Genomic DNA, 19,309 nt, shown 5'->3' on the forward strand with positions numbered 1-19,309 from the left:
AAACTCCCACGTGCCGCGCCAAACATCCGCCGATCCGATTTGCCGCGGTAAAGATTTGTTTGTCTGCAAATCTCTTTGGAAGCCCGTGTGAACTCTGCACGTTATGTAACCGCGATTGACTTGTCATTAAGGAGCCGTGCGAGGCCCTTTAACGCCAGAGCTACAAGCGGCTCAGCAGCGGCAGTGCTGGAGGTTCTTCATCAGCGACTTTAAGTAGCAAGAGGGGAATCGAGGATCATTACCGCCTCCAAAACACAATTTGACTGCGCCAAACTCTCCGAGTGTTCTCTCTCTATGTGGCTTGCCGCATCGTGTACTTAAGAAAAGTACTCATTCTGTTTCAAATAAAGGCAATAAAAGTAGAAGTACTGGTTTTCAAGTAAACAAGTGATACATGGTTAGGTGCTGTCATTTTGTACTTTGTTCCTCCCCATTATTTTTAAACTCGCTGTATATGGTCAACTTGGGGCAGACATCTTGATTTTTCCAAATAAAATTTGCCAACTAAGAATTTTATGGAAACATTAGTGGTCTACTCCAGCTTCCACATATTTTTTTGGATACCTCAGTGCCTCCATTTTACTCCAACTGTGAAGCAGGGCAGACTAATGCTAATCACTTGTTTACCAAGCTAGTCAAGCACTCCATTTTCAACCCATTATTGTGACTCTTGCTGTTCAATTCTCATTCTGTCTGAATGATAACAATCGACAGTGCCCTTTTGTTGAGAGTTGTTATTGACTTTTTTTTTTTTTTCCTTTCTAGAACGAAAAACCTCTGGGCCATTCGGCGAGCAGATCCAGCAATATATCAAAGGTACGAGGAGCACAAATAACTGCAAAGCAAAATGCATTGAAAGGTCTTTGAGATGGGCTCATTAACTCAAGTGTAAGGTCATTTTAGAAGCCTTAAAGAAAGTCATTTCAGGAAAACACTTGACACTTTAATTAATAAATCATGTTTTGGTGTTGCTGTCTGGTTAGCAACAGTTAGCCTAGCATTGCATCTGAAGTAGGTCCAAGGACTTGCCCATTTGATTTCCCCAAGTGTGAAAAAGGGAGGCATCTATTTTTGTATTATTTATTTTGACATATTTTGCTTTTTCCACCTCAGCGTACACGCTTGTCGTCTAATGACCTCGGTCTATTTTCTCTCTCCCTTTCCCCTCCCTTGCAATCCTCCTGAGCCTCCTAAGAGGATCAACCTTTTACTTGCTCTGAGATGTGTCAGGGTCACTTAGCGTTCCGACGCCAATACGCCGACCACGAGCGACTCCCGACTTGTAAACGCGAGGACGACGCCACATGATCACTTAACGGTCGCACTCAACCTTAATGGCTGAGATGCAACTCGGTTCCTCAGGCTAAATTGTGTGTCACATGACAATGAGCCTGAGCTGAAATTTGACAGTTATTGATCATAATCGAAATACACATCTGCCAATCAGCTGCTTTTTCCTTCTCTCCGGGGAAATGGCGCTCGCCTTAATAATATTTTCTCATTGACTCGTGTGGGGAAAGGTCACCTTTGACAGGCTTGAGGAAATAAGTGAAAAATACAAGTTGTGAATAATTATATTTCATAGACAGATGATGAAAACAACAAGTATGAGTACAGAAGTGGATTTTGACCCAGTGAAGGTCTGCTAGCTTAATGCTAAACAATGTGAAATGACATAGACAGGCTAATGTCAATTAGCATTGATGTTATCGAAATGTAGGAGGCTACCCCGCTAACTCTGTCCTCTGCTAGGTCAGGAGGCTTATCTGGAGCCTGGCTTGTGTGTGTGTGATGATTTTGGATGGGCAAGGAGGGCTGGAATTAAAGTATTACACTGGTCATAAAGTCAAAGTAGGCGAGCCGGCGCTCAGTAGGCGGGTGTTGAGCTGCGGCCAAACATCTGGCGCTGGCTCTCCCAATTCAAATTGTTTTGCAGAGTTTAGCGGGCAGGGTTTTCGGGTTCTGCTGACGAGACACGGCAGTGACATGGCAACAAGCACAGCGTCCAATTGTTAATTCTAGCATGGTAGAAAATGGATGGGTGGAATATAGTCGTTTCCAGTGAGTTGAGTATTAAATTATTTAAGGGCAGTCAATCGAGGTGGAAGAAAAGGCCTGTGGATTTAATGGTTCTGAAAAGTATTAGATTACGTTTTATTAAAATTCAGTTCTTAAGTTTCTTAATTATGTGTAAGCAGGGAATTACTGTTGGAATTATACACTAAAAAATTATTTTGTTGTAATTGTTACTTAAGCAGCTTTGGATGCATGTCACTCTTGCGGCTCTTGATTGCCTCTTTTTGTCCGAGCTGATTTGCTGGATCCTGATTTAGTGCGGCTCCAGCGTGTTAATGCTCGGCCAGTCAAATCAAAACCATTTGCGAAATCACCTGCTCGTCAAATCTTGTCATTAAAGCGTTGCCGTGGTTGTAAGGAACGTCTCCGTTCTATTTTATTCCGTTCATTAGCGAACCGAGCGACATATTGCCGTTAAGCAGGTGGCATCCCCCCTGGAAGGGGGATTTATGCTTCGAAGGCACCTTACATAATGCTCATTAATTAATTGAGATGTTTATTAAAGCCACAGCTAAATCTTAAAGCCAAGAAACCAGATACAGTCAGAATCAACTTAGCGGCCTGTCTTAGCATACCAAGAATATCGAATAACCGCTAAAAGGGCATACCATAACACCCCCAAACTGGGTCTGACACCATGACGACCCGTCCGCACGTTTGATGTTCCCAGCCGACGCAAACGGGGCCACTCGTGTCATGTTGGCACCCAGGTAGTCGTTTCAAGCGACGGCGTTGTCCGCCTGTCGCTGTTAAATATAGCCGCTGTTGCGTAACAGCCGTTTGCATGACTGAGCTCACCCCGGGGGCCCAGACGTCCATGGGATGTGAACTTTGTCTTATGTTGTGTAAATAAGCAAATAGAGGATTTTAATGAGGAAATAACTCGCGGGTAGCCAATAGAAACAGGAATTTCTGGCAAGTATTGGCTTAAGATAGTCAGTGTGACCTAAAACAAGGAGCTGCAGGAATTGTTGTCAAGTTTTCCCTTACGTGACACCAATCGCCAATGCTCAGTCAACCACCGACTTTGAACTTTTTTTAATGACATTCTGGTCCAGACAGAGCGTTCGTCCCGAGCTAAAGTGAGATGCTATATGATTCATGAGCTTGTAAATATGAAAGGATGTCATTGATGCGCAGGCTGAAGGGCGGATAGCATGACAACAGCGACACGGCTATCGATCAGTGTCAAGCCGCCAGCTATAAAATGTCGGCGTAGTTGGAGATGAAATCAATAGCTAATTAGTTTCACGCATGAATGATCTGGCCCATCTCCATTTTTTTTTGGTCAATATGCGGTCCAGTGGATTAGTGGTAGTCCTCAAAAAGCTCAATAAAATTAGAATGTATCCATTGCAGAGTCACATGACATCATAAAATGTATATATTGTATAAAATGTGTGATATAATTGTTTTTTTCTGTGAATCGGGGAAATCTGAGGCGTTTTACACGCTCTTCCCTGTAGACTCCTTGATTACTCATCATCTATCAAAACGGCAGTGGAATCGAAAAAATTATTTAGTGGTATAAAGGCTGGTATTTACTGTATTATTCATGAATCTCTCAGCTATATATTTATCTACAAGAGCAGATGAAAGTAAACGTGAATAATTCATCCGCTGTCTATGTATACGCTTTGCCGACTCGACATTAAAGTGCGTGGGTTGTCGCTTTCAGGCCGGCAGTCCGACTTCAGTCAACGCGCCGTGCAGCTTCTCGAGAACGTCGGTTTCACCCTCCAGCCAAGACATCTGCAGGTACAAAACACGTCGGACGTCGGTATTAACCTGGTGAAGACTTGGGGTCTGCCATCTAGTGGTGAATAGTGTTATTACAATTTAAGGTCAATTTAAGATGGTTAAATGTTTGATTTTTTTTCCATAAAATGGGTCATTGAGTGCCACACGTTGTCATTGTCCGTACCCCCAAACCTTTTTATTTCTCTCAAATGTCCATTTGTGTCTCTTGTTTTTTGGCCTTTCCCGTTCCCCCTTTTCCTGCTGTCCTTCACCACTCTGTGTCGCACGCCATTCACATTCAACACATGCACACACAAGCAGTGCAGATGAGGAGCGTCAGAAGCAGACCGCAGTGGTTCTCTTGGCTCCTAACGGTAAAAGCTCGGAAGGTCGCGGCGGTGTCACGGTGACCACCGTCTGCACGGACTCGCCGCCCGCCTCCAAACAGCGGGATTGGCTCTCACTGCTGCGACCCACCTTGGGCGGGGCGGGCCACCCCCACGGCCCGCTCCGTTTCTCGGCGTCGCTCAACGACGTGGGCCAGCGCGTGGACGGCCTGTGTCGCGGCCTGCACTTTATCGACCGCACCTGCTCCGAGAGCGAGCTGGAGACCAAGGCTGGGGACGCCGCCCAGCCTCTAGACGACTCTGAACTGAGGACGGTGGACGCCGGAGCCAACGGCGGTCCAAAGCTGAGTCGGGACGTCTCGGCGCACACCCACCTGGTCCCTTCCTTTACTAACAACTACAAGTACATGCTGAGCCCTTCCGTCCCTCCACCACCTCCACCACCACCACCACCTCCTCCTGTTCCTGATAACCTCCACCCCTCCCCCAGCGCCAACTTCCTCCGCCTTTTCCTCCCCTTCTCCCGATCGTCAACCGCGTCGAGCCTGCCAAAGTCCTCCAGCGCCATCACGGAAGGCAGCGAGTTGGAGTTTGCCCCCGAGGAGATGGCGAAGAGCATTCATTTGGCGCCGCTTTGCTACATGGACGAGGACACCGACCTGGACCGCTGCCCGTCCCCTATGTCGGAGAAAACGGAACCGATGTCGCCCTTTTCGCTGGCAGGCGACTCTTGCAGGTGGGTGACTCTCTGGATGGTGTCAAACATGGCCGCCCGCCCCCTCCTGTGACGTGGTAGAGCCAACGCTGGTCCCAGTGATGCAAGTGGAGTAGTAGAAGCTTCCGGTTGGCTGATACGTGCATACACACGCACACACACACACACATTCGTTGGTCATCATTTATGTTTACCCATCATGTCTTTTCCAGGGGGGGTCCTTGACGGTTTACAGCGGCTCCAATACACGCTAAAAACAAATATTTGAAATAGATTGAATTTAAAGGTAAAAATTTTGAGGTGTCGTCATGTTGGCGTCTGCCTTTAAGAGGCGTGGCCAAATCAGTGACATCACTAAGTCAGGGCATTTGAATATTAATGCATTTTTTATTTATATAGAGCTTATTCATGTTTATGACCTACAAGTGTCAAAGTAATCCAAAACTGTAATTATGACTTGGCCGTAAACCGAGGAACCTCCCCCTTGTACTTCATCGCCATTTCATTTCCCCTTTTGTGTTTTTGTGATGTCATCCTGGTGGCAAAGTCAACTTGAATGGAAAAAAAAATGCAAGTCTTTCATCATTTATACTGTCTATTTTTTCAATCAATACCATTTACGGCAGCCTCCAGCTTATACGTTAACGTCAGCCATGCCTTTCGTGGACAAACACGAGGAAGCCGAGCGGATCGTGCGGTGGATTAACGGCGTCAAATTGGCTTTGTCGTCTCTGGACAGAGCCAAACAAACAAGCAGCATGTGGCGGCAGTTTCCTGTCAGGTGGCTGCAAGCAAGAGCAGCTGATTCCACTCACAATGCCTCCGCTTTCATTTTAGCAAAGATGGTTAACAGACTTCAGATTCAGAAGCGTATAGGTAGATTGGATGGATAAATAGTCAAATACAAAACTAGCTTAATTTAGCCTTTTAGCTACCTTAACTCATTCACTACCATTGACGACTATAGACGTCAAAGATCTATTTGTTGTGGTTATTATCCCACACAGAAATTTAACTGCTCACCAAAATTATTTTACTTTGTTTTAACTTCTTGATATGTCTCGTATATATTTTAATCTTATCTTGTAAATGTCTTCCCGCTTTTCCATTTTCACTTTGCCTCCCAAAGCACTGCCCGTCAGGTCATTTCAAACATTCGACATTCTTTTGTAGGCTGAAAATAGCTGTCTTCTTATTCTCACTCGAAACAGGATAGTCTCAATTAGGCAGAGCATATAGAAAACCTTTTTTCTCCCAAGAACATCAAAATTGGGTCACGGATGGGTGTTCCCTCAAGCGGATCAAGAAGTCTATGATGTAGTCTCAAAAAGAAACTTTTTTTTTTTTTTTTTGCACTTCCATCTTAGTATCTATTTTTGTTGGCTGGGCTTCAGGATCTGTCACTGTGAAGGAGACGACGAGAGCCCTCTGATTACGCCGTGCCACTGCACGGGCAGCCTACGCTTCGTGCACCAGTCGTGTCTGCAGCAGTGGATCAAGAGCTCGGACACGCGCTGCTGCGAGCTCTGCAAGTACGAGTTCATCATGGAGACCAAGCTCAAACCTCTGCGCAAGGTATGGCAAAAAAAAATTCTCATTTTGCATCTTGAGTGTATTTAAACAAACCACATAGTCTCTGTTAGCTAAATGCTAACATACAATAAGAAACTCCATAGGCCCGCGGGCTAATAGAATACTATTTCCGGGGCAGCGTTGGTACAAGAATAGATATTTACTCCAAATATTTCTACCATATAAAAACACTCACAGGCATACATTCTTTATCCTCCGTCAAGACTCATTCTGTATTACTGCCGTACTGAGAATCCAAAAGAGCTGACCTGTGCAACTGGGTTAATGTTGCTATTTTTTTAAATATTAATTCCCACAGTGGGAGAAACTTCAGATGACGGCGAGCGAGCGGCGGAAGATCATGTGCTCGGTCACTTTCCACGTTATCGCCATCACGTGCGTGGTGTGGTCGCTCTACGTGCTCATCGACAGGACGGCGGATGAAATCAAACAAGGTCGGCCATTTTAAAACCATCTTATCACAGTGTTAGAAAAAAGTTGGCTAAAAGTCACTTATCAAGTTTTACGACGAAAACAGCAATAGGAACCTGCTGCTTGCCAAATAGTGAGCACACTATATTAATGGGACAATTAAGATTTGCTTATGAAGCGACTTGAGTTTATCTAATTATTATCAATAAACGCTCCAGTGGCTTCCCATCCCTTGTGCATTTTCAATTGCGCACAGATGGAAGCACAAGCTGGGCCGGCACCTTTTTTAGTCCATCCTGATGATTCACTTGCAAAGGCTGCCGTCGTGCTCTGTCGCCAGATTCAGATGCCATGTATTGTTTTTTTAATGAGCTCACACTGTACCTGTCAAGGGTGCAATTTGAACTAATGTGTCTTATTTTATACATATATACTTATATTCTCTTTACTCATGCAGCCCGGAGTATTCCAGGTAAATCATTTAAATTTGTTACCCCCCCCTACCACCATCCCACCCATCAGCACTTAACTTTCCTCACAATGAAATTATTATGGTGATACAGGATTTCATTATTGGCAACCCTCAAGCAATTTTTTTTTTAAATCCAATTATTGTTATGACTTTGTGTTTCAGAGGTAACTCATTTTTAATTGTTTTTTATGCAGTATTATTTATTATATTATTTTTACGTTATATCCAGTATGGGTTTCATTGTCATCTAAATATATTAATTGAGTTTGTTTTTAAATTGTGTAGTGACAGCATCAGTCAAATAGAAGTCTCCCTCTAGTGGCAAATAATGGAACTGCGATAATAATCTAACGTATGATGGCTTTATCTTGCTTATGTGAATTGAGGAGGGAAATGATGTAGCAACTTAGTCCTTCCTGTATCGTCTTTCTCACACACGTTGCTACATTTTACTTGAAGCTTGTGGTTTTTTCGTGCCCCCCCCCCCCCCCCCCCCCCCCCCCAGGCATTATGGAGTGGCCCTTCTGGACCAAGTTGGTGGTGGTGGCCATCGGCTTCACCGGCGGCCTGGTGTTCATGTACGTGCAGTGTAAAGTCTATGTCCACCTGTGGAGGAGACTCAAGGCCTACAACCGCGTCATCTACGTGCAGAACCGGCCGGACTCGTGTAAAAAACTGGCTCTGGAGAAGCCACCTCTCTTGGAGCCCAGCGTGGACCAGAAGGACACGCTGGCCCCCGCCCATTCCGACACAAACTCCTCGCACTATACGGAGACAGAAGACTACAGTATGGAGGTGCTCCACGTGTGACATGAAGGTATTGAACAGGGATCTCAACTGATTAATTAGCATTGATCCGCAGAGACGGACGATGGTGCAGAGTTCTTGCCTCTTTGTTAGGGTGCTGGTTTTAGGGAACTCAAAACTGAGCACATAAATTGTGTGACAGATTATCGGAACTTTTTCAGAAGTTTGATAGAAAGATGAGAAGACAAACACACTAAATGTTCCATTTATAAAAATAGCCACCATAAGTCAGCGTCAACTTTGCTGCCATAATAAGCGAGGCGTTATTCTATTTTCTATCAAAATGTTCCCACGAAAAAAGTCTACTACTTGAAAATTTCTGCCATCCATGCGTAGAAAGATGAGGAAACACAATCGATTAAAGTGAGAGCAAGCAGAATAACGAACACACACACAGTTGAGTTTTGAGAGTTAATTTGTTGAGTCTCGGACAAAAATGTCATGGATCTGTGATGTCACTGGGTCCACCAGACCCCAGTCCACCACGTGGATGCACATCGAAGCGCTTTTTGGTTTCTTAAGCGGACAGACACAAAAGGCTAACATCTGAAGAACACAAAAACTTTTAACCAGGATGTGATTTCCCTTTTTCCTTTGGGGAGGGGAAAAAAAAACCATCCAAACTTTATGAAGCGAATGTACACTTTTTTTGGTAAACACAAAACCTAAAAAAAAAAATTGTTTTCTATGTCTTTGAACTTATCGTGTCAACTTTCTACGTTCGAGTTGAGGGGTGTGCGTGCAAGCATTTAATTTTTGGCAGCTAACTTAACGCGAGTGTCGTCACGTGGCTGCTTTTGTCGTGATTGGTCGAGTAGTTGTTTTCAAACATTGTTCCCTCTAGCATGAACATGTAAGAAGAGCCTCAACCTTTCAAAAACAGCCTCGGGAAAATACATCCGGACACTCGCGTTAACATGTTGCCATATTCCAATACTGTAATTTATTTTCCTGGGGAAATCAACCGCTGCGATGTCTGCTCTCCACATGCCGCCCAAATAATTAAATTTGGTTACATTTTTTTAGGCTAATTGATAAATATGTTCTTTAGCATTTTATAAATGGAAGGAAAAAATTGGCTGAAATTTCTTCGTCTGCTGTATATTTTGGTCAAACAATAAAATAAAAATTTTAAATGTTTTTTTTTTTGGTCGCCAGTAAAATTAAAACGCCTTCCCACTCTTAGTAGTCACCCATCCAAATTGAGTTCCCTCTAGCGCCCTCCGGTGGGGGGGAGGCTGACATTGCAGAAAGATGGCGGTTGATTTCTCAAGGCAACTAGTTTGGTTTTTGTTTTTAGAGAGGGGGGGTTAAATATTGACCTTCATAACCATTCCACACACAAAAAATATTTTTCAAAAGTCTTTTTGATACTCGCCACTGCCTGCAATGCGCAATGGTCCAACAACTCACATGGTAATAACGACTGCTCAAGCAGCAATAAAAACTTAATTTTTTTTTCCCAGTTTGAGGAAGATTCATTTCTTCCTTGGCGCCTCAGTGCAATGTGATGATTAAAAAATAAGGGGGGGAAAAGTGCAATTACCATTTTATGTTGTTCTCTTCTATAGTTGCTCTGTGTTTTTTGTCCACTGGGTATATCTTTTTGTGTAATATTTATTTTTGGCAAAATATTTGTTAATTTCATCCTCGTCCCCTTTTTCCAAGTAATTTTATGATATCTACATTGTAGCCCCATCTTCTGTCACTTTAATTATAAATCACTTTTTATTTATTGAAGAAGAATTGCTCATTAAAATGCTGTATTCGTACATTTGTGGAGGAAAGTTTTTTTTTTTTAAGGGAGCTGGCTCCTTGCATTAAGTCTTGAGCTTTAGATGTAAGCATTCCCTTTTATTATCCTGTTCAGTGAGATGTGGCACATAGATGAACGTTTTTTTGTTTTGTTTTTTTAAATGTACTTTGCTGCTTTGACTCGTCATGTCTGGGCGAGGGAGGGAGGGAGGGAGGGGAGCACGAAAATGTAACTTGCACAAAGCTACATTTGTTTACTACTGACTGGACTTGAACATATTTGATGACTGTTGCCCCCCCGTCTTTTATCATTCCACAAGTTTGTGTGTGAACGTCACTTTGGAATAATAATAGTGTAAAAGCGACATGAAAAAAAAAGGTCCTCCTGTTTTTTTAAACTAAAACTAGATGTTTTTTTTCTGTTCCTATGTTTGAACAAAAAGTGTATAGAATTTAAAACAACCAAATAAAAGATGATGCTTTTCAAGGTTTTTGTTGGTACTTTTTTGAACCAGCAATTGCGCTTTAATATATATTTATATATTTAATATTTTCATATCTGAAGCCAGGAATGAGTCTTTAAAATTTTGTTTACGAGCCTGCCATGATAGTCTTGAGAGTACTTTGAATAAGATCGTAAATATGTCATTTTTATTTTTAATTTATTTCTGATTTTTTTTTTTCCCATTTTAGCTTATTTCATCAATTTTCATGAACTCTAATAACCTCGATGTGAGTTAATTTGACTTGTAATGAAGTATTTTAGATGGTTTTACTCGGTCATTTCAATAAGGTGGTAAATTTTGTTTCTGAATTTTTTTTTTCCCCATTTTAGCTTATTTCGTTAGTTTTCGTGAACTCTAATAACCTTGATGTGAGTTAATTTGACTTGTAGAAGTATTTTGGATGGTTTTATGAGAAGGTCATTTGGTTACTGCTTAATTTTATATATAGAAAAATAGTTTGAACTTTGGAGAATATAGTCTGTTTAGACAGCCACACTGTTTGGTATCCTGTCAGGGGACATGTAGTCGTAGGGAATTTTCAGTTCCTGGTTCCTCGTCTTGATAGTGCTGCTTATCTCTGCTAGGCTCTTCCTGAACGTCTCCATGGCAGCCTTCACCGGCTTTTCCAGGAAGTGCTCCTCGGGGTACATTCCCAAGTAGAGCTGTAAGATGCAAAGGAATGTGTGCAAGTGAAGGCAGGTTTTTTTGGTGCTGATGTGCCGAAGGGGAGTTGTACCTCGTCGCCCTGGTACTGACTGAGCGCCCAGACGGCCCCCAGGTGCCAGCTGGAACGTCCACGATCCGGGAGACTGTCCATGATCAGGGATATGCTTGCCAAACCCTTCCGATCAGGCGGTGGCTGCCGCATGGTGGACGGAGCGTTGGGAATCCAGGAATACCAGTCGTACTTTTGGAGTCCAATGTTTGGGCCAAAATATTCATCGGTTAATGAATCGGTCATCGTAATATTTTTTTTAGAGATCACCAGTCTGTATCGTACTTGTCCAAAGTTGACGGCCGCGTGTTGGGCTGAAGCAGTGAACACGATGATGGTCAGGTATTCGATCAGTTCCTCACGGGATTCAAGTGATCTGGGGAACCCTGCACCGAAGGATCGTGTGTCACCAAAGTAGCTTCTGCGTCCAAGATGTACGTCAGGGTATACCCACCGGAGTGATGGAAGTCTTTCATACCGTAGTCGCACACATCTTTAACGAAGGCCTGGATTTCGTCGTCTCCCTGCACCTTCTCATCGCTGCTGTAGTAAATGCTAACCACATCTGACACAAAGCTACAGGAAGATCCAGATCAAGTACAGAGAACCAAATAACACTTCCCCAAAATGGTCCTCACCTCTTGGTGGCCTCCCACACCTTGTGCCCGTCGTCTCTGTAGAAGTAGTTAGGCACCTCCTGCTTGCTGTCCATTCCGCGAGCTTTGATCATATCAGGGAAGCAGAGGGACCTGAAGGTCAGGGTCTTCATGGTCTTCTGAATCAGTTGCACATGAGCACCTCCACCTGTAGCATTTGCCTTGACGTGTGGGAAGCAAGAAAAGAATATGGACTCTAAACCTTGAGACCTCCCAAGTTAAGTACTCGGTCTTTGATCTTGTCCCTGGTCCTACAATGCTTAGGTGTTTCCTTTCCAGTCTCTCACAATCTGTGGTCTGTCCCCAAATCTTCAGAACCCGTGCCTTCTCTGAGGCTTCAAAGCCTGAGGGGCCAAACCTGTACCCCAATTCTCGAAATCTAAGGATGCCTGTTTCAGTCAAGTTTGTATGACATCTCCAGAATTATTACCAGGACATAATTGACTTGGTTTAAGGTTATCTATCAGGGCTTTACAAAAAACCTCACCTTATCAAAGAGACCACGTTCACAGATGAGTTCTTCTCTGGCCTTGGTGTTGATAGAGATGGTGAAACGCATATGTGGGATGAGTAGCTGTGAAAGGAACACATCAATTGCTAGCTTTCAGTTCTTCGGTCAGTCCAATGAAGAGTTTTACCTTATAGATGGGGTGGACTGCGGGGAGCTGTCTGAACATGGCGATAGCAAACATCTCCGAGATCAGATGTGTCCTGAGCAGGTGCGTGACCGTCTGGTGGTGCTGGAAGTCGGACGAGCGGACCCAGATCTTTGCCAGGAGCCAGTCATGGTGACTGTCCGTGGGCAGGAAGATGGGGTTGTTCTCGCCGGGAGTCTGACCCAACTGGGAGATGGGCAGAAGTAAGGTAAGCGATGCGGGTGTTGGAGTAATTCAAGACCAAAGGACTCGTTTAAGACCTGTATGGCTATCGGCAGGATCTCGTTCTGTGTGTTCTTGTACAGAAGACAAATGGGAGCAGCCATATACTGCGGGGTCTTCGGGTCTGTACCGTTTGCTTTGATGCCATCCAACACTTCGTAGTCCACCATGTAGATGTTACCTGCCTGGAGCAACGATTGAAGCAGGAGATTTATTGGTTGATTCATGGAGCTAAATGCTAAAAAAGCTAAATGTCATCGTAGCGGAAACCATGATGGGATTATCTGAGAAACGATAAACAGGAAAGGGGCAAAGAACTGAGTTTACCTTTACTTCCTGTTCAAGAGTCAACTGTCTCTCCAGACTGGCAGCGACCATTTCATTGGTGACAGGAAACTTGTCGGGAAGTTTGGAGATCTTTTGGATGAGGACAGGATTGCAGCCGTTCAAGAACTGGTAGCTGAACACGAAATCCTCTTCCCAGTGTTGCATCACATATTCTAGAGTGTAAGTAATTGAAATGAAATGTGAAATAATTACAGATTAGACATCTGAGACTGACCTGAGGGTCCATTTCGAATGGTCCAAAAGATCTTCTTAAAATGGTCAATGCTGTCCCAGGATGACTGGAACATGTTCATGAAGTGGTTCAAAAGCAGGTTCTGGATTCTGGAAATGTTTTATTTATCAATGACCAAGTTTTTGATTTCATGTGGTCCAGTTGACTACTTGAGGGAATACGTACGCTTTGTTGAAGTTTAGTTTGAAATCAACTCCCTTTTTACTGTCAAATTGGATGTCCAGAGGCAAGTCCTGGTGTCTATTAGCATCTATGCTCATGGGAAAGCCGGGTTGCCAGTCCGTCCATCTAAAGTTCCGAAATTCGATTTGACACCAAACATAGCGTGGGCCGGCAGACAAAGCATACCTGTAGATGGTCCGCCTCATTTCCAGCTCGTTTTTCCTGTGCTGCTTGACGAGACTCGTCTTATCATCCTGAGGCAGGTGAGCTAAGGAAGCAAAAATGATGAAATGAACCGAGCTAACCTCCGCCCCTTTGTGATTTTACCTCGGCCATCCCGCAGCACCACTTCTTTGTCATCCACCAGCCACCGGTAGCACGGGAACTCCACGACGTCTCCGTCTGGAGTCCTGACCGAAACGTACCTGCAGTACCAGTGGTCCTCAACCAGGTATTTTTGCTTCTCCAGCTTAATTAAGACAATCTCACCCAGGTTCTCCTGCACCTCCACCGGGTAGGAATCCACCTGTGAATAAAAGTCTTTCAGAGGTATGCTAGTTATGGTGTCCCTCAAGCATCCATGTCAATTCGGTAAAAACACAATTAAATCTAATATAAGAAATTCAAGGAAGTAAATTGGAATTTATCTTGCCTTACTAGGAAATCATCCATAACTCGTTGATCGAAGAAGGATTCCTGGCAAGTACTGAACCGTTTAATAAGTTACGAAAAAAGGACTGCCCCCCCCCAAAACAAATCTGTCCTCAAACAGTCGAAAGCCACAAGATTAAAAGATGGGCGGAAGAAACCGCCGAAACATGTCAGGTAATGAACCTAAAACAATTTGTTTGATATAAAAGAAACCAGTGAAGTCATAAAAGGTCCTTTTGAAAATATGATGTTGCCACCTACCGATCCCTGCTCAAAGTCATTGTGCCCAAGTTTGTCCAGCTGAGTCTTCTGGCTGCAGCCCTCAGTGCCCACCAGCGTTACGGTGATGTAGTTACAAGTCCCCGACCTGCCTTGAGTTCCCGTCGCCACTGTCACAATATACGGCATCGCTGTCATGCTGGATGGAAACGTTCCTATCGTAGAAAAAGTCTGGAGTATAAAGTAAACAGAGTAGGAACTGTTGTTCAACTCGAGTCTCCTCCCCAGTCCCTCCTTAAAAGTGCTGAATGAAATTTGATAGTTCAGGATCTGGTGGAGCTTTGAATAAATGCTAACAACAACTCCATACGGGGAAATTCAAAAGTGTACTCACGCTTGTTGTATTTTACTGTACAATTATACAAAATTACCAAAATATCACTAATATATAAAAATGGGGGAAATTAAATTCATAATTTATACCATAATAAATAATATAAATATATGATGAATAAATAAATACAAAATGATAATATTATAATATTAATAAATAATAATAAATAAATAATATTGTGCACAGTTTGTACATTTAATATAATGGGTTTTTTTTTCTCTTTGAGAATCATTGCTATTTAGAAGTGAATCACCCCAAAGCTGTTTAAAGGTAAGTTTGTCATTTTATTATTCGCATTTCTGACAACGAGCAAATGTTTGGACACAATATAAACAAACACGTCCGTCCCTCAGACAGCGACACTGTTGGGGATTTGATCGGGGGACATGTTGTAGTAGGGCAGTTTCTTTCCCTGGTTCCTCGTCTTGATGACGCTGCTGATCTCTGCCAGGTTCTTCCTGAATTTCTCCATGGCCATCTTCACCGGCTTCTCGATGAAGTGCTCGTCTGGGTACATTCCCAAGTAGAGCTACGGGATGGGAGAAGACGCAGAGTGTAAGAAGTTATATTTATTTATAGATACGATTTACTTCAGTAACACCCACCTCATTTTCCTGATACTGGCTGAGGGCCCAGACGGCCCCCAGGTGCCAACTGGAGCGTCCTCGGTCCGGAAGGCTGTCCATGATCAGGGTGACGTTGGCCAAACCCTTCCGTGTGGGGGGAGGCCGCCGCATGGTGGACGGAGCGTTGGGAATCCACGAACACCAGTCGTACTTTACGAATGACGACAGATTACAAATCTTTCTCAATATCTGTAATGAAGAGAAAGTTACATACCTGTCCGAAATTGACGGCTGCGTGTTGAGCCGACGCGGTGAACACGATGACGGTCAAGTACTCGATTAGCTCCTCGCGAGATTTCACCGCCTTGGGGAACTCTGTCGAGAATTGGCAAATACTTGTGAAACGCATTCCGACACGGTGACCAAACCCAGGAAGACTACTTCCTCACTTTTTGAGCTTGTTTGTTCCCGCCGTGCACGTTTTCTTTTTTTTTAGCTCGACCTACCGCACGAGTCAAAGTCCTGCATGCCGAAAGTGCACACGTCTTTCACAAAGGCCTGGATTTCCTCATCTTCCTGCACCTTCTCGTTGCTGCTGTAGTAAATGGTGACCACGTCTGATACAAAGCTGCAAAAACCACAGTTGAGTGGATAGAAAAAGTCTGCACACCCCTGATTAGATGAGATTGTTTTTTTGTGACAAAAAAGTGATTGATATTATTTTCTGATTTTATATACCCTTAATGTGACCATCATCATACCTACCACTAAATAAAAAAAGTACATATAAATAAATACTTAAAAATAAGTAATTATAAATACATATGAATGATTAAATAAATAGAACTCGATAAAAATAAATATAAATTTATAAATACATAGTATAAATTAATGTAAATAAATATAAGTAAATATAAATACATTTAAATAAAGTATATATAAATAAATACTTAAAAATAAATAATTATAAATACATATAAATGAATAAATAAATAGAACTCGATAAAAATAAATATAAATAAATTTATAAATACATAGAATAAATTAATGTAAATAAATATAAGTATATATAAATACATTTAAATAAATAAAGTATACATAAATAAATACTTAAAAATAAATAATTATAAATACATTAAAATGAATAAATAGAACTCGATAAAAATAAAAATAAATAAATTTATAAATACATAGAATAAATGAATGTAAATAAATATTAGTAAATATAAATACATTTAAATAAATAAAGTTCAGATGTTCTTGTGGGCTTCTCCTGTCGTATTTTTGACTTTGCTTCAGTTAGTTCTAATGACGTCGCTACAATGATTTAGTTAGCTGCCGTTATTTAGTCACAAACTGGAGGTGTGACTATGTTCAGAATCAACCAATCACATTCAAACTCGCATTATTTCGGTTAGGTCCCACCTCTTGGTGGCTTCCCACACTTTGTAGCCGTCATCTCTGTAGAAGTAAGTAGGCAGCTCTTGCTTGCTGTCCACCCCACGAGATTTGATCATGTCGGGAAAGCAGAGAGACCTGAAGGTCAGGGCTCTCGTGGCCTTCTGAACCAGCTGCACGTGACCGCCTCCGCCTGTGGCATTCGCCTTGTCGGAAACACAACAAACTGCTTTTAGGGATCATTTGAAAAGAGGGTCTTGGTTTGGAAGATGCTCCACACACTTACCTTGTCAAAGATACCACACTCGCAGATGAGCTGTTCTCTCGCTTTGGTGTTGATGGCGATGGTGAATCGGATGTGAGGAATGAGTAGCTAGGGAGTCGCTCGTTAGTCAACTATCGGCTCACCCATTGATGAAGGTCTTACCTTATAGACTGGGTGGACGGCAGGGAGATGCCTGAACATGGCGATAGCAAACATCTCCGAGATCAGATGTGTCCTAAGCAGGTGCGTGACCGTCTGGTGGTGTTGGAAATCGGCCGAGCGCACCCAGATCTTTGCCAGGAGCCAATCGTGTGGACTGTCCGTGGGCAGGAAGATGGGGTAGTCCTCGCCGGGAGTCTGACCCAACTGGGAGACGAGCAGAAGTAAGGAAAGCGAAGCGGGTGTTGGATTAATTTAAGACCAGAGGACGTTTTTAAGACCTGTATGGCGATCGGAAGGATTTTGTTGTCTGTGTTCTTGTACAGAAGACACATGGGAGCCGCCAAGTATTGCAGCGTACACGGATCCGTGCGGTTGGGTCTGATACCTTCTAACACTTCGTAGTCCACCATGTAGATGTTCCCCGCCTGGAAGTGCAACAGGAACGGGTTAGGCAAGTCCGTATGTATGTAGATGGTTATTCTACCTTAACTTCGTCTTCAAGAGTCAAGTCTCTCTCCAGACTGACTGCGACCATTTCATTGGTGACAGGAAACTTGTCAGGAAGTTTGGAGATCTTTTGGATGACGACAGGATTGCAGCCGTTGAGGAATTGGTAGCCGAACATGAAATCCTCTTGCCAATGTTGCATCACATACTCTGGTGTGTTAGAAAATAACACGTGAGAGAAGCTCAATGAGAGCGACTCCAAGAAACATTTGAGGCTGACCTGAGATTGTGTTTTTAATTCTCATAAAGATCTTCCCAAAATCGCCAAAGTCGCTCCAGGAAGTCTGGAACATGTGCATGAAGTGGTTCACGAACAGGTTCTCGATTCTGGAAATGTTTTTTTTATGATCAATGACCAAGTTTCGAATCTCATGTGGTCCAGTTGACTATTTGAGGGAATACGTACGCTTTGCTGTAGTTCAATACGAAATCGACTCCCTTCTCACTATCAAACTGGATGTCCCGAGGCAAGTCCTGGTGTCTGTCAGCATCTATGCTCATGGGAAAGCCGGGTTGCCACTCCGTCCATCTGAAGTTCCGAAATTCAATTTGACACCAAACATAACGTCGGCCGGCAGACAAAGCATACCTGTAAGTTTTTTGCCGCATTTCCAGTTCGGTTTTCCTGTGCTGCTTGACGAGACTCGTCTTATCATCTTGAGGCAGGTGAGCTAACCAAGCAAATAAAAATGCTACGTGATGGAATGAACCGAGCTAACCTTCGCCCTTTGTGATTTTACCTCGGCCATCCCGCAGCACCACTTCCGTGTCGTCCACCAGCCAGCGGTAGCACGGGAACTCCACGATGTCTCCTCCGGGAGTCTTCACTGAGATGTTGCTGCAGTACCAGTCGTCATGCACCCAGTACTTCCTCTTCTGCAGCTTCACCAACGCAAGCTCACCCAAGTTCTCATCCACCTTCACCAGGTAGGAATCCACCTGTGGAAAAAAACAAAACTGGTCCATATTTCATTTCACCTCAGTGGAGCAAAATCTATCATACTTTACTCCCCCACTCCTCATTTGGGCCCCTCCCTCCCATAAAATAGCTTTTATGCCATCCATCAAATTGAAAAACAAACATACATCATACAAACGTTTCATACTTTGCTTTAGAGCAGTGGTGCCAAACTCTGGCTTGTATTTTTATTCTTTTATTTTATTATTATATTTGGCCCATGATGACAAAATGTCCATCAACTTTGTGTCAATATCAAAATTACAAATTATCTTCACTTTAAAAAAAAAAGAGAGAAATATTGTTCATCTTTTTAAAATATTTGAACAGTTTTTACTAGATTTCAAAACTAGTTTATCATTTTGTTGTGTATAGGCTACACATTATGACTAATGGGGCCCGTGACAAAAATGAGTTTGACCCCCCCCCCCCCCCCCCCCCCCCCCCCCCCCCCCGTTTTAGAGTCTACAAACACCGCTATTGCTTGGCGCAGGTGTGCAATAGGTCGGTTAAAATGTCATCACTGCCTCCACCAATGTATCTTCCTCTTTTAGCATTCCAACCATGATGCGTAACTAGTTTCAGATGTATATTTTCGATAATATAGACTTACCGCGCCCCTCTCAAAATCATTATACAGAGGCTTGTCCAGCAGGGTCTTCTGGCTGCATCTCTCAGTACCAACCAGAGTTATGTAGATGTAGTCATCCGTCCCCGCAAACCACTGGCTCCCCGTGGCGACGGTCACAGTATACGATGGCATGGATGGAAAGACT

General features: G+C 43.2%; 3 protein-coding genes and 2 long non-coding RNA genes across 11 annotated transcripts in view; 3 read left to right on the forward strand and 2 right to left on the reverse strand.

The window, feature by feature from the left end:
* Nucleotides 1-10,407, forward strand: part of marchf8 (membrane-associated ring finger (C3HC4) 8) — a 27,348-nt gene extending 16,941 nt beyond the window's left edge. For 3 of the 5 annotated variants that reach the window (XM_088385889.1, XM_088385890.1, XM_088385886.1), the window contains 7 exons: nt 766-816; nt 3,755-3,834; nt 4,135-4,899; nt 6,273-6,453; nt 6,770-6,905; nt 7,340-7,354; nt 7,860-10,407. In XM_088385889.1, coding sequence (XP_088242015.1) covers nt 766-816; nt 3,755-3,834; nt 4,135-4,899; nt 6,273-6,453; nt 6,770-6,905; nt 7,340-7,354; nt 7,860-8,164 — 1,533 coding nt within the window. In that variant the 3' untranslated portion in view covers nt 8,165-10,407. The remainder of the gene's footprint in view (nt 1-765; nt 817-3,754; nt 3,835-4,134; nt 4,900-6,272; nt 6,454-6,769; nt 6,906-7,339; nt 7,355-7,859) is intronic. The other 2 variants (XM_088385887.1, XM_088385888.1) reach the window with 2 other exon arrangements.
* LOC148392964 (polyunsaturated fatty acid 5-lipoxygenase-like) lies at nt 8,559-14,560 on the reverse strand. 2 transcript variants are annotated; one of them, XM_088385881.1, is made up of 14 exons: nt 14,326-14,560; nt 13,741-13,939; nt 13,600-13,681; nt 13,417-13,539; nt 13,234-13,340; nt 12,999-13,171; nt 12,710-12,856; nt 12,432-12,635; nt 12,281-12,367; nt 11,776-11,954; nt 11,592-11,713; nt 11,423-11,523; nt 11,159-11,329; nt 8,559-11,084 (listed from the first exon to the last, which is right to left on the reverse strand). In XM_088385881.1, the coding sequence occupies exons 1-14, from the start codon at nt 14,479-14,481 to the stop codon at nt 10,905-10,907; spliced, it is 2,031 nt and encodes a 676-aa protein (XP_088242007.1). In that variant the 5' UTR covers nt 14,482-14,560; the 3' UTR covers nt 8,559-10,904. The 2 variants fall into 2 exon arrangements, with proteins under 2 accessions (XP_088242007.1, XP_088242006.1); XM_088385880.1 differs by having other exon boundaries at nt 13,417-13,681.
* LOC148392965 (uncharacterized) lies at nt 10,853-16,080 on the forward strand. Its single transcript, XR_015860621.1, has 3 exons — nt 10,853-14,947; nt 15,129-15,232; nt 15,740-16,080. It is a non-coding gene; the product is annotated as an uncharacterized LOC148392965 (long non-coding RNA).
* LOC148392966 (polyunsaturated fatty acid 5-lipoxygenase-like) lies at nt 14,947-19,307 on the reverse strand. 2 transcript variants are annotated; one of them, XM_088385883.1, is made up of 14 exons: nt 19,147-19,307; nt 18,316-18,514; nt 18,165-18,246; nt 17,982-18,104; nt 17,796-17,902; nt 17,553-17,725; nt 17,347-17,493; nt 17,069-17,272; nt 16,928-17,014; nt 16,669-16,847; nt 15,750-15,871; nt 15,518-15,618; nt 15,283-15,453; nt 14,947-15,206 (listed from the first exon to the last, which is right to left on the reverse strand). In XM_088385883.1, the coding sequence occupies exons 1-14, from the start codon at nt 19,294-19,296 to the stop codon at nt 15,027-15,029; spliced, it is 2,025 nt and encodes a 674-aa protein (XP_088242009.1). In that variant the 5' UTR covers nt 19,297-19,307; the 3' UTR covers nt 14,947-15,026. The 2 variants fall into 2 exon arrangements, with proteins under 2 accessions (XP_088242009.1, XP_088242008.1); XM_088385882.1 differs by having other exon boundaries at nt 17,982-18,246.
* LOC148392967 (uncharacterized) lies at nt 16,397-18,817 on the forward strand. The gene is made up of 4 exons (XR_015860620.1): nt 16,397-17,289; nt 17,392-17,531; nt 17,618-18,241; nt 18,332-18,817. It is a non-coding gene; the product is annotated as an uncharacterized LOC148392967 (long non-coding RNA).
* Nucleotides 19,308-19,309: the final 2 nt, after the last annotated feature.

Source organism: Syngnathus floridae, chromosome 9 (assembly GCF_059516105.1).
Source record: "Syngnathus floridae isolate MCC-2025c chromosome 9, RoL_Sflo_1.0, whole genome shotgun sequence".
NCBI lineage: Eukaryota > Metazoa > Chordata > Actinopteri > Syngnathiformes > Syngnathidae > Syngnathus > Syngnathus floridae.

What these genes read in the sequence shown, in the direction of transcription:
- LOC148392964 (XM_088385880.1), bottom strand. Translation starts at nt 14,481, where the DNA reads ATGACAGCGATGCCGTATATTGTGACAGTGGCGACGGGAACTCAAGGC. An exon ending in CATTCGAAATGGACCCTCAG is followed by an intron (nt 13,172 to 13,233) that starts GTCAGTCTCAGA and finishes CTTACACTCTAG; the next exon opens with AATATGTGATGCAACACTGG. An exon ending in GTCAGTACCAGGGCGACGAG is followed by an intron (nt 11,085 to 11,158) that starts GTACAACTCCCC and finishes TGCATCTTACAG; the next exon opens with CTCTACTTGGGAATGTACCC.
- LOC148392966 (XM_088385882.1), bottom strand. Translation starts at nt 19,296, where the DNA reads ATGCCATCGTATACTGTGACCGTCGCCACGGGGAGCCAGTGGTTTGCG. An exon ending in TCCTTCCGATCGCCATACAG is followed by an intron (nt 17,273 to 17,346) that starts GTCTTAAAAACG and finishes CTCGTCTCCCAG; the next exon opens with TTGGGTCAGACTCCCGGCGA. An exon ending in GCAGGACTTTGACTCGTGCG is followed by an intron (nt 15,619 to 15,749) that starts GTAGGTCGAGCT and finishes AATTCTCGACAG; the next exon opens with AGTTCCCCAAGGCGGTGAAA.